The sequence below is a fragment of the Notamacropus eugenii genome, chromosome 3 (assembly GCF_028372415.1).
Source record: "Notamacropus eugenii isolate mMacEug1 chromosome 3, mMacEug1.pri_v2, whole genome shotgun sequence".
Taxonomy (NCBI): Eukaryota; Metazoa; Chordata; class Mammalia; order Diprotodontia; family Macropodidae; genus Notamacropus; species Notamacropus eugenii.
Window position 1 is genome coordinate 159454068 of NC_092874.1, and position 14006 is coordinate 159468073.

The 14006-nt window shown below is 35.4% G+C and overlaps 1 protein-coding gene across 9 annotated transcripts in view; it reads right to left on the reverse strand.

Annotated features, from left to right (window-relative positions):
- CACNA2D1 (calcium voltage-gated channel auxiliary subunit alpha2delta 1) overlaps window positions 1–14006 on the reverse strand; it is a 691308-nt gene that overhangs the window by 63880 nt on the left and 613422 nt on the right. For 7 of the 9 annotated variants that reach the window (XM_072653215.1, XM_072653214.1, XM_072653213.1 and 4 more), the window contains 3 exons: window positions 9580–9657; window positions 4582–4656; window positions 2022–2096 (listed from right to left, as the gene is read on the reverse strand). In XM_072653215.1, the coding sequence (XP_072509316.1) occupies window positions 2022–2096; window positions 4582–4656; window positions 9580–9657 (228 nt within the window). Of the gene's footprint in view, window positions 1–1472; window positions 1614–2021; window positions 2097–4581; window positions 4657–9579; window positions 9658–13711; window positions 13964–14006 lie in introns of those variants that run through there. The other 2 variants (XM_072653220.1, XM_072653221.1) reach the window with 2 other exon arrangements.

Consider the following 14006-nt stretch of genomic DNA (forward strand, 5'->3'; position numbering starts at 1 on the left):
AATACTGGAGGTATCCACTCGTTATGAGTCTACCAAATGGTTTCTCCTGAGCAATACTGAATGAAAAACTATTCTTAGTGAAAACTTTATTCCTAAGTAGCCTGTGGCCCTGACTCGTTAAGTTGATAGAAGAACATTCCTTCTGTAGGGCCTGGTTCATGACCTGGATGAAGGAAGCAGATAGCTTGCTGCTGGGTAAATTTCATCTTCTTCCAGGGAACTAGCAATTATAAATTTAGAGTCCTATGCTATTAAGGGAAACAAACATACAGAAGTATTTTCTAAGTGGAACATTTTTCTACCAAAGCCTATTTTTGCTCTCTGCCTCTAAAAAGTAAAATAATGTGCTCATATTTTTGGACATGCGACACTCTTGTTTATCTCATGGAAATGGTGGCAGAAATCAGAGGGAAAATGGTACCCTATTTTGGTGGTTACAGAGTGGATGAAGAGCAGGAGTCTGGCAGGGATTAGCATCTGTTGTAAGTTCATAATTTCCTGCAAATCAAATACAATTGTTTGTATTCTACCAATGCCCTAGAGAGAACAATGCAAAATTACTTTTTAAAACTACTGTGAGGGAGTTTATATTTTAAAAAATGTAAAGTCATATCATGCAGGGATTAGATGTATCATGTTATTTTAAAATAGTAAAAATGCAAATAAAAAATATAATATGTCAAGAGAAGGATGCTTAAAGGAGTAACATAAATGCAAAAGGAGGGGGGAGATAAAATATTGAATTAACATGGAAGACTTTGACTAGAAAAATAAATTTTGACTGTTAAGAAATGCTAAATGTGCTGGCAGTTTTATTTGCTACAAAAATGGAGAATAAGAAGATTTGGGCTGGAGGGACCAAGGTATAGCAAATGAACTCTAAGTGCTCAATCATCTCCCTTCTAGAGAATATCTTTCTACTTGTAAGAAGCCCTTGTCCTGAGTCATAAACTTTACTCACTCCTTCATCTTGCCCTGACAGTTTTAATAATTGAATTCTACTTCTATTTTAGTATTCTCGAGAAGGTAGTGACAAAAAATCTGTGAGATGGTTTTAACAGTTATCTGAATAGCAGAGTAGTGGGAAGTACTGAAGAGACCCAAGGAAAACATTTTTAATATTTATGAAGTTTTTACTTTGTTTCTATAATATATTATTTTCCTATAATAAAGTCCTACTCAGAGGATGAGATAAGCCAAGGAAATTTGAAAGAGAATCTGCATTAATAAGCATGAATGATGAGGAGTTTACCAAGAAAATTAAAGTACAGAATTTGTTTTCATATTATACAGGGCATCCCCAAAGTTTTAGTTCAGATTTAAGCTTTAATAACATCAGAAGTGTAAATAACACAAATGTACAAAAATATCATTTAAACTTTGTTATTTTAATTTTTTAGTTTTATAAATTTTCAATTTCAATTTTATGAAGCGCCACCCTGTCATCGTGCATTGTTTGTTTGACAGTTACTGAATGATACTTTCCCAGGCTGATAGATTGGTGGAGGAGGTTCTCTTGCTTGACCACCTCAATCACCAGACTTTTTTCTTATGGTATCATGGAAGAACTGTCATGTATGGATCAGAACCTCATTCTTTGGATTATCTTGAAGCTAAGATTACAAAAGCAGTCCTTTCAGTCCCTGAGCAACAGATGATGAAAACTTTTACAGTTAAAAACTGATCAGTGTGATATATAACACAAGACAATTGTTGTCTTTAATTTTTATAAGAATCCTAGTAATATTTTATAATTAAAAATCATCTTTCAAATTTTGCTTTCTGTAAGTTTGGAGCACTTGTACTTCTGAAGCTATTAAAACTTAAAACTGTCCAAGACTTTTGGAACATCCATATTCAGTAAGATTATTTTCCTGAGTCATGAAATGAAACCAACTAACATAAGGTGTTTCTTCTTTAATTTGTATTCAGGACAATATGATAAATTCATAGATATATTAGACTTGAAGTGGATGTTCTAGGACAATTATCTAATTTCTGAACAGATAAGATTTTCATACCTTTGGCTGAAGATTAGGATGCAGCAACACATAGCCATTGGGATCGATTGCAAAATAATAGCCATTTGGACAGAGCTGAAAGAAGAAAATTATGTAAATGCCACATAGTTCAATGACAGATATTTGGAAATCTAAATGATTCCTTTCAAGATTATTTAAAAGGTAGATAAATGTCTATGGCATGTTGGATAACAGTTCTTAAGTATCTTCCCCATTCATCAATGAACAATACCATTTGATTCATGGTAATTTCATGGCTGAAACAAAGAGCCAGAGATTTCTAGAACATGGTATAGATCTTTTTTATGTCATCAACCATTTTGGCAATCTAATGAAGCCTGTAGAAGCCTAAAATTTTCAAATGTAAATAATAAAATACTAAATAATAATAATAATAATAAATACTAATAATACTAATAATAAATACTACTAATAAAAACCAATTATATTGAACTAGGGCTATCAAACTATTTTGTAAAAGGTTCATGGACTCCAGCCTAAGAATACCTGATCTAAATGTTTTAGAGACCAAAAATGCAATGCAAGAAATAGTGTTATTAAATGTCATAATTTTTATCCCTTGTATAAAAGGCTTCTCAAATGAAAAAAAAAAACAACTTGTTTTGATTTATGTTTTTTCCTTGAATAGGACTTTGTGATAAATATCTGCAGTTCAGGAATCTTTTTTCAAGGAACTTCTTTGCAGAAGAGTCAAACTAATTAAAAAAAAGAAAATACTCATTTTGAGGACTGCTTGGTTACTCTGGAAGTGGAGGTATTATATTGTTAGGTGTCCATGGGCATTTTCCCGGTATTGATACAATTTGCTATAGTCCTAATGCTATTTAAATTCAGTTGCTCCTCAGTGAGTTTTCTGTTCCTTTAATGCCCACAGTTGCTGGTCTAAGCATTTCTAGTATCCTCAAGTCTATATTTCAAGTAGCTTACATCAATCTCTGAAGATAACCTTAATGGTTAGTAAGTAAACAGACTATCTGTAATAGTTTCCTCAACCTCTCAAAACTCACAACTTTTCTCTTTCTCCATTCTGTCACAGAAAATGAAATAACTCCTGTGTTCTTCATTCCATACTCTCCTCTATACTGAAAATACTCTCTGGAATATTTTTCCAACCCAATGGCCTTTTCTCATTCCTTATCTTCCTTGACCTTTTGGTAGCATTTCGGGTTACCATTTTCCTACTTCTTCTTGAAACTATTTCCCCTCTTGGCTACATTTCACTGTACTCTCCTGAAACCTTCTACTTTCCTGTTAGCTCTTTCTGGCTCTAATTCTTCTCCCACTCCCTAAATACAAGCATTCCCCTCCCCCAAGTCTCTGTTCTCAGATTGCTTGTCAGTAGTCGTATTTCTCTACACTCTCTCCTTTGTGGATCTTATCTATTTCCACAGATTCAATTATCATATCTATCCAAAGACTCTCACATCTTAATTTCTCTTCTGAGTGTCCAATCTAGATTTCATAAACTTTTAGTTACAGATAGGGCCAGAGAATCATCTAGTCCTGTTTTTTCTTTTTTTTTAAGTATCTAATATCCTCTATAAAAACCTTTAAAAATTGACATTCAGGGTCTGCTTTAAGCCGTTCAAGTGAAAGGAAAATGCAGTCCTCATGAAGCAATTAATTATAGTTTTGGGCAGTTCTAATGGTTAAATATTCTTATAAATCTGCTAGATGAACATTCTTAATGCATAGCAATCATCCTCTCTTTTTCCTTCAGAAAAACCTTCACTAGCTCCCCGCTGCCTGACTGTAGTGCAAACTCTTCACTCTGTCCTTTCAAGTATTCTGCCATCTCCAACTTATGTGATATTCATCTTCCTAACCTTTTAGCTCTAATCAAACAAGATGATTTACCTTGACTGCTGCTCTTTCATACTTCCATAACTTGCTACTAGTTCTTTAATGTAGAATTTCCTGGGTCTTCCATATCTGCTAATTGAAATCTAAACCACCCTTCAAGGTTCAACTCAAATGACTAGTGAATTCATTTTTGATCCTTCAATCCATAGCACTTTCCTCTTTTATTTGAATTTTCATAGCATTTTGTATTTTTCACACACATTTATATTCTGCACAAATAAATAGCTTATGAACTATGTTGCTGTTGAGTCACTTCAGTTGTGAAGTTTTCTTGGCAAAGATACTGGAGTAGTTTGTCATTTCTTTCTCTAGCTCATTTTGCAGATGAAGGACTGGGGCAAACAGGGTTCAGTGACTTGCCCAGGGTCATCCAGCAAATAAGTGTCTGAGGCCAGCTTTGAACTCAGAAAAATGAGTCTTTCTGCCTCCAAGTCCAGCACTCCATTCATGCTCCACCTAATTGTCACTTATCTACTATATTAGATCTTCCTTATTCTCATATCATCCATAGTATTTAGCACAGTGCCCTTTGCACACAATAAGCATGCATGTCAATTCAAGTGAACTAAATGATTAGACATTAGGTTTGAGTGTTGGAATTAACACAAGAACATATATGTATTGTACTGAGTTACATCATGGTAAACCTGGTCAAAAGGAGAAAACTGCAACTTACTGTAAAGCGTGGTGTAAGTCTTTTGATATCTTCTAAGGACACATCAACTCCCATTACACCAAGAATCAGCTGGTTCTAGTGGAAGATTTCAGAAAGTTAATTTATTTGCTTATGTTTTTTTAAAAAAGGATTCTATATTTTCAACTTTGTCTCCTAAATGACTCAATCTTACTAAATTACAAAGAGCCCACATATATAGAAGGCTGGGCATATATGCATAACAAGCCTTTTAAGTATCAGCTTATGACTTTTTTTTGCTTAATTTTATTATGTGGGTATGGTTTACTGTCATGAAAACTTCTTTTCATAACAGTTATATAGCATCTGACATCTGGAAGAACACTCTGTTATCATCACTACATTACATAAGGTTTATTAGTGTATTGACTATGACCAGCTACCACATTCTTTTTACTATCACAGGAAAATGCAATTTTTTTATCTACAGCAAGAGATGATTAATATCTCCCTGACACGATTATAAAACAATGGAATAGAATGCCATAAAATTATGGAACATCTTCTCTGTAGATTAAAAACATTCAGACAGCTATTGCTAGGGACTGGAGCTGTGATCTCATGGGTAAAAGGAACTCTTGGGTGAAGAAACCCCCTCCTCTGTCAATGCAGATCAGCATATTTTCTGCAACTTATGTTCTTTATAGAGAGTTAACAAGAATTCCAGCCCTGGGTCACAAGGCCAATATGCATCAAAAGCAGAACTTGAAAAAATATTATCCTGTCTTTGTATCAAACTCTATCCATTACATCATGCTATCTCCATCCATTAAATAGAATTAAAAAGAATAAAGTAATTGCTATTCTCCTTTGCACCATGTACCAGAACCAAGTGTAAACAAGGGTGACCTAAATCTACTTAAATAAGTGACAAGATGCTATACCTATACCACATCTCCATTTAATTAATCATAGTTTGAAAATGCCGTTGATCAATTTACTGGATAAACTATGGTGACATCAAATAGGAAGTATGTTTTAATCGATTTGAGCAAACCAATTATGTCACGTAGGTTTTGGATAAAATAGTAGACGGGATCCCTATTGGCCTATTATCTCCCACTCTCACTTATCTTCAATCTCATCCTGTCTACTGGCTGCTTCCCTACTGCCCAAGAACATATCCCTATCTTTCCTATTCTCAAAAAACTCGTTAGTCACTATTCCATATCTTTGCTTTCTTTTTTAGCTAATTTCTTTGATGAAACCATCTACAATATGGTTGTATGTCAAGTTCCCTTGACTTCCTCTCATTCTTTTCTTAACTCTTGACAGTCTGTCTGTGGATTTCATCATTCAACTGAAAGTGCTCTCTTCAAAGTTACCAATGATCTCTTAATTTCCAGCTCTAATGGCCTTTTCTCGGTTTTTATCCTTCTTGACCTCCCCACAGCCTTTGACACTGTCAATCATTTTTCCCTGATTCTTCTCCTATATGATCCCTTCTTAGTATACTTTGCTGGATATTCATGTCTATTAACTAAGGATATCCCACAGAGGCTCTAGTCTCTTATCCCTGTATAGTAATTCACTTGGTGATCTCGTTAGCACCCATTGGTTCAACTGTCATTTTTATACTGATTATTCTTAACTCTGTTTATGCAGTGTTACCCTCTCAGGTGACCTTTATTCTCACATTTCCAACTGCGTACTGGGCATCTTGAACTGGGTGTCCTGTTTCAAGATGCCCAGTAGACATCTTAAACTCAGCATGTTCAAAACTGAACATGCTCTCTTTCCTTCAAAACCTTCCCTTTTTCCTACCTTCCCTCTTAATATTAAAAATACTATTATTCTTAATTTTTTTAATTTTTTCCATTATACATAAAGATATTTTTAATATTTTTTTAACATTTTTGAGGTTTCATGTTACTTCCCTCCCCCTCAACTCTACTCTTTCTCCAAGACAGCATACAATTTGATACAGGTTACACATGTGTAGTCATGTAAAACGAAGACAATTTTAAAGGATTTATGTTAGCACCGTCCTTCACAGTCACCCAGGCTCAGACTCTAGGTGTCATTCTTGATCCCTCTCTATTTCTTACCCACCCTCCCCCCCCATATCCAATCTTGTGCCAAAACCTGTTGATTTTACCTTTATAACATTTCTCCTATAAGTCCCATTTTCTCTGCTGAAACAGCCTCCACCCTGATATAGGCCCTCACCTCAGGCTTGGACTACTGCATGGTCTCATTGCCACAAGTTTCTTCACACTCTATTTCATCCTCCAGTTAGCTATCAAAGTGATCTTCTTAAAAGCACAGATCTAACTATGTCATACTCTATTCAATAAACTACAGGGTCTACCATTTCTGAGATCAAATATAAAATCCTCTGGCATTCAAAGCCCTTCATAACCAACCTGCACCACCTTTTTATAATCTTTTTATAATCCTGTATATACTCTGAGATCCATTATCACTGGCCTTCTTGTACATGTCACTCCATTTCCTGACTTGGTGAATTTTCATTGGCTGTCCCCCATGCTTGGAACACTCTCCATCCTCATCTCTGATTCCTTGGTTCCCTGGCTTCCTTTAAATGAGTCCTAGTTAAAATCCCATCTTCTACAAGAAGCTTTTCTTGATCCCTCTTAATGTTAATACCACTGATTATTTGCTTTTGATTATTTGCAATTTAAGATACATCATATGTTTAGATATGTATAATAAATATAAAGATCTACATCTATAAATCTCATTTGTTTATAGTTTGTATATTGTCTCTCTCATTAGATTGTGAACTCCTGAAATCAGAGACTGCCTTTGACCTTTCTTTGTATTTCCAATGATTAGCACATAGTAGGTACTTAACAAATATTTACTGACTAACTTCCAGATATTGATAGCATAGAATTAAAGCCCTCTTGTCAAGCCCTTGACTTGGGGAAAGGGAGAAGAGAAGTTCCAGGCCTTGACTTTTGTCACATTTCCTCCTTTCCTCTCTTGGCTGGAAGAGAACCCTGTGAGCTTCAGAAGAGCAAAGGTTATAGACTTTTTCATTTGCATCATGACAACATCCCTGGGACAGCAAGGGCTGGAAGCAGTATTTGCACGCTGTATAAAGGAAGGCTCAAAGTTCGGAAAGAAGACCAGTAGAAACACTAAATCAAACCTAAGAAGAATAACTTGAGCATTCCAGCAAGAAGAGTTTCTTGAGATGTAAATACTCTTTGCAAAATGGGCTGATATTAAGCCCACTTTATTCTAGACTCTATATGTACTTGTGAGAGTATGCGATGCAGACTTTAAGGCAGAATAGCTTGTACCAACTATTATTGTTATATCACATTAGTAAAAACTCATTTCTACAAACTAAGTATGGCTGACTAGTTGATTTCAACTTAAAATCAACAAGGGAAAGTATATTTGTAGTAGCTCATGAGCTATAGTCTTAGAAAAGCTACCCCCACTATGTCTGGGCTATCCCTAGAATCTTGGAGAAGAAAAGTAGTGCTTACTCTCTGCCAGTATGAGTAGGGGTCAAACACTGCAGTAAGCTGAGCAAAGGTCAAGTTACAAGCAATCCCTACGCCAGGGGTGGGGAACTTGTGGCTGTGAGGCCAAGTGTGGCCCTCTAAGTCCTCAAGCATGCCCCTTTGACTGAATCCAAACTCCACAGAATAAAACCTGAATTTTGGATTCAGTCAAGGAGGGCCACATGTGGCCTGGAGGTTGCAGATTTCCCACTGCTGTCCTAAGGTATTCCATAAGTAAAGTACCCAAGTAGTACCCAGGAATTCTTCCAGGAGGAGGAAAGTGTGTGTGTGTGTGTGTGTGTGTGTGTGTGTGTGTGTGTGTGTGTGTGTGTGTGTGTGAAATATAGTAGTGAGCCCCATGACTACTGTATTAACATGGATTTCACTTGGATCAAATATATATCAAAGGCAAAAAATGCTTATACTATGAAGAGAAAATTTATACCTTTTTGATATCAGGAGCATTGGCCAATTTACCCATTATTTATCTTATTCATCTTAATATCTCCCCCAGTACCAAGAAAGCATGCTACTCTAAAAGGTGATTAATAAATTGATTAAACATGAATTCATTATCTTAAAAAAAAACCCTCATAACTGTCTTAAAAGCTACAATAAATTCACTTTACAATTAACCCAATGTAGTTGGAACATATTTTGTTCTACAAAAATCATTACTCAAAAATAACTGAATAATTATTGCATCAGCAGAAGCTTGACAGTTTCTAAAATTATTTTAGACATGCTGCATTTCAATGTAATTAGAACATTAATGAAGACTAGGGAATAGATTACATTTCTATGAAGTTTACCTGCTTCTCACTAAGTGGATAAAAAGAGGGGATAAGACTTCTGATTTCCAAAACCTAGTGAACTCTCTAAAGAGAAAACTCCCACTATCAATGTAGATCAGCACCTACTAGGTAACCAAAGGTCTTAGAGAATTACTTGAGGCCCTAAGATGTTAAATGGCTTGCAGGAGATCACACAGCCAGCTTGGATTATTCCAAGGCCAGATCTCTAACATTCTATGCAGCTACAAAAATCATTGTTGAAAGCCTAACTCTGACATAATTTACTAATTAAACTAACCTTTTAAAATTACAAATGAAGAATGATTTTTAAAAAAATACATTTACTTTATCTGGCATTACTCCATGCAGCTATACATTTGCTATGATCTCTGGTCATCGATGCTTCCTGGATTCCTTTTACAAACTCACATACATGATTATCAACCTATTTCTCATACCAGAATCTGAAATTTGGCCCTTATTGTTTGCAATTAGGTATAGCAATGTAAGACAGTGACTTAGAAAATATGTAGATAACATCAATTTCCCATTTCATAGACAACCAACTTTTAGCATTTGTTTCTATCTTCAGAAAATGGTCATAATGTGGGTATTTCCTTACACAGATATTTTAACCGCAGTGAGCTTCAACGTCACACTTTATAAGTTATTATCAGTAATAATAATCTTAATTAACTTTTAACCTTTATGTTTCCTTTATTTTCCTCTTGGCCTGTTAGGTTGAAGACAGGAAGTGTTCCAGTAATGACAAGGCCCAGTTCCTTCAAAAAAAAAAGATAAACAAATAAAAGGGAAAATGATGTTAAATTGTGGCATGGTGAGTGATTAAGGGCAGGAATCATACACAAAAGAAGTATACTCAATACTCAGTTCAATAAAAAATGCATTAGCCTTTGATTTTTCAGACAGGATACTTTATTCTTGGTTTATAAAAAGTGAAGCAGAAAATCAAAACTACTTATCAAATTTTGGAAGAGCCATTGCAAGCTTAGGTTCTGACAACATCCCATTGCACGTTTTGAGATATTTTATGGGAAAGAATCAGGAAATTTTAGACAGTTGTTGAAACATGCGATATTAACTAATACTACGAAAGTTTCACAAATATCTTTTACCAAGCCACAGAAATGAACACCAACCTATAAATGTTTCAGCAGCCCAGCTCATACTTTCACTGACCTAGCAACAATGTATCTCATAGCACGGACCACCCACAATCAACAACACTACAGTTTCCGTTTTTCATTCTATTAAAATCGTGACTTGTCTTCACCTAATTTCTTTTAATCCCATTCTACTCCCTTTCATGCTTTGGATTTATGACTTCACACTAATTTTAGAATATTACAGTACTAATTCCTAGGGAATCATGCTTCTGATCCTTTAGTTTTCTCATGTTATATTTAGTACTGTGTACCTTTCAAGAGAAGTTCTGTCTAAAGATGCTCTCAGGAGTAAAATTGTGCATTTGATGGTAAAGTAGAAAAGGGATCATAAAACAATAAACTTCTTTTCTTTAAGTACCAAACAGCAACAGATTTCTAGAAATTTCAGGAAACAGTAATGCATCCTGAATCAGTTTATAAAAGGCAATTAATCTGAGATGTAAAATGATTAGAAATCAGTTTTCTGTTACAAAAACATCGATGTCTTTGCCACTTGAAAATGAATATACTAAAATGAACGATAATTAAATTATATTGCTCATCTCTTACTCAAGCTATATTTAGCAACTTGAAATCTGAAAGTGATATTTTCAAAAGTAACACTATTAAAAGTAATTTATTCTGAGAATTTAAACTTACCAGGGTGGGTAATATTTATCATAGGATCACAGGGAGTAAAGCAGATTTAGAACTTGAAAGATGCTTTTTGATCATTTAGTCCAAGCCTGCCTTCTTTTATTTTCGATTGGAAATTGAGACTGAAAACAGTTAAGGGCTGTGCTCATGGTCACACAGGTAGGTAAGTAAAGCTGAGCCAGGATTCAAACTCGATTACTCAGGCCAAATGTAGAGATTGTGGTTGGGGAATAAAATCAGGAATATGTAATGATACATAATCTCAAGGTTTCTTTGAAAGGACCACAACCTATCTGATCCCATAACATCAATTTTCTTAAGTTTACTACGGTTTAAATCCATACATGTGACTGGACCTAAAATCATTCCAAGCTGGTAGGAATAAAAGCTGGGGAAAGAAGAATTTTAGGGAGGGCTATAACATGGAGAAACAATTTCTCTACTCTATCCCAAGTTCCTTCTCCCTTCCTCTTCCCTGTGGCCCTCTGTTCTCTCCCTATGATGCTGCCTTTCATAAATCAAAAATATAGATCAGTGATTGAATATGCAAATGTATTTCTCTTTACATAATGATCCAAGTAAAGACCCTCCTTTCCATGAGCTCCCCCAGCAGGAATTAGAATTTATATGCAATTTTCAGGATAACTGTGCAAAGTAAGGTATGTATATAATAATTAAAAAAAAAAATCTTTGGCCTTTCTTAAAATTTTCTTCTGAATTTTTCACTATATTACTGAAATACTTTCAAAACACTATTCACTGTACATCTAAATGGGTTCAGCCTTCCAGTCTATCCTATGACCTGGATATAAATATTCCTAATGTATAGATCTGATAATATTACTCCCTTTGTCCCAAACACTTTAGTGGCTCTGCGTTGCATGAGTTAATAAAATCCAGCTCCTTATTAAATTACATTAATGAGTCTGTAATCTCACCGATGCTCATGCTTCCTCTGATAACACAGATCACAATCCATCCATACTTGCTCTTTCTATGTTAACTTCTGTCCATGTTCTCTGTAAATGTACCATAGGGGCATATTACCTTAAAGTCCTTTCTGATCTGCCCCAATCTAACTTTCTGACATTATCTTCCATCTTTACCTTATCTATATTGGAGAATCTATCAGAGATGGGGAACCTATGTCCTCAAGGTGTCCTTGAGGTTACAGGCTCCCCACCCCTGGAGTCAGATTGAACTGTCTGTAACCCTTTTACATCTCTGCCTTTGGTAATTCTGTTTCCTTTGCTTACAATATCTCTCTTCATCCTCTCCCCGAAATCATACAACTTGTGGAGGCAAAGACTATCCATCCCATCCCTGAAAGTCCAGGGCACATGCCATATTCTTTGTGACACATGATTTACTTTCACACTACTTACTACTGCACTGCCCACCTCCAAGCTGGCACTGATCACTTCCTGTATTATTTTTAATGAATACCTTTCTTATGCCACTTATCCAATTTAACTTGGGTATTGTGATTACTGTTGTATTCATTCAGCCCACAAAAATATATTGAGCATCCATTGTATACTTTATTTGACTATAAACTTAACAAGGTCAAGAACTGTCTCTCATTCATTTATGTATCCCTCCTAGCAATTAGCACTACTCAACACAGATTAGTCACTTGAGAAATGTTTGTTAAATGAAGTGTAGAAGTCGGTGACATCTCTATAATTGTGTCCCAGGATTTTATAAGACAATTTAATGGATATTCTTCAGGGTCTGCTGACTAAAACAATGCAAGCAACTGAGGCAGGCAGTGTTTTTCTGTCTTCATTAAAAGCAACCTCCCTCCCCTCCACCCCCCAGGTTGAAAGGACATACTTAGAGACCACATGAACTTTCTCGTAACGTCACTTATGCTATCAGTTAGAACTTCAACAGAAAACCAGACATTCTGGTCAGTGAACTTTTGGCCATAGGAAATACAGCAGGGCACAGTAATTGCTTTTCTCAGTCACACAGTGTCCCATGGTGGTCTTAAAGACATCGAAGCACTATGACCACAGCGCAACTTTTGTTGACCATGTGAACTTGTGTAACTATGGGGGTTTGGGATGAACATTCAGCAGTATTTTTAGCATGGATTGAGGTAAGCAAACCTTCCTTTATCTATATCAGAAGGCATGACTGCTGCTAATAGCGGTTATTCCGCCCCCCCCCAACTTCCTGTATCTGTTTATTTTACAAGAACCAACTGATAAGTAGCCAGAAGAGCAGGGATCTTGCTCTTCATGCTTTGTATCATATTAAGCAAAATGAGGCCAACGAAGTAGGGGAAAGGTTATTGAATCAGCATTTTATTTCCAGTACACGGATGTTAATTTTGTCCATGTCCCTACGCACTAAGGGAGAGTTACCAGTAAGGATAACACTATCACAACTTTGGCATTTTGTAAAGAAAAATTAACATCTGACCCAGGGAAATGAATTACATAATTTAAGTAAAGCAATTTCATCATTTTTTTCAATTTAAATGATTATCCCTGGCATAAGCCTTAATGTAAGTTAGCACAGGTGTCTTTATCATGCTCCATGTTAATATACAAATTGATACTTAGTAATAATTGGCCCTGTGAGTAATAGGAACTTCCAGGAATTACTAAAGCTCTTTCCCTGACTGTGAGGTAATCTAATTTCATAAATGGACTTAAATAAACAAATCAAGGTTGCATCATCACAATATAATTGCCTGCAAAACAACAACAAAAGCCAAAAAACCTACTGAAGGTCCACCTAAATTTAAAAGTATAAATAAGGATTAAGTAAAAGAGAACGGTATAATAGATAGCTGGCCCTAGTTTCAGGAAGACCTGGGTTTAAGTCTTGCCTCTGAAATGCATTAACTGATTATTACTGTGACTGTGGTTAAAATGCTTAACTCTGCAATTTTCTTGTTTATTTATTCATATTAATTTATGTTTTCAGTATTCATAATTTTCCATACAACTGTTCAAGACTGTAAGTTAGAGATGGATTCCCATCCTATATCAGCAGAAGTATGTGCCGCACTGGAAATATGTACCTCCCACTGATAAAATCCCAGATATACATATGTACATATTTGAACATCTATTTTTGTTTGTTGTTTTTATGTAATCATACGTCTTGCTTCCTTAATTTGGAGAGGATGGAGATTGGAGAAGAGCAGTGAGAGGCAGATGACTGAACTGAGATACCAGAAGATTTGCCTGGCTGAGATGGTGGAATATAATTTTGGAGATGAAGGTAAGATGCATATTAAGTCATGTACCTGGGTTAAAACAAACAAACAACCTAAGTATGAGATAAGGCAG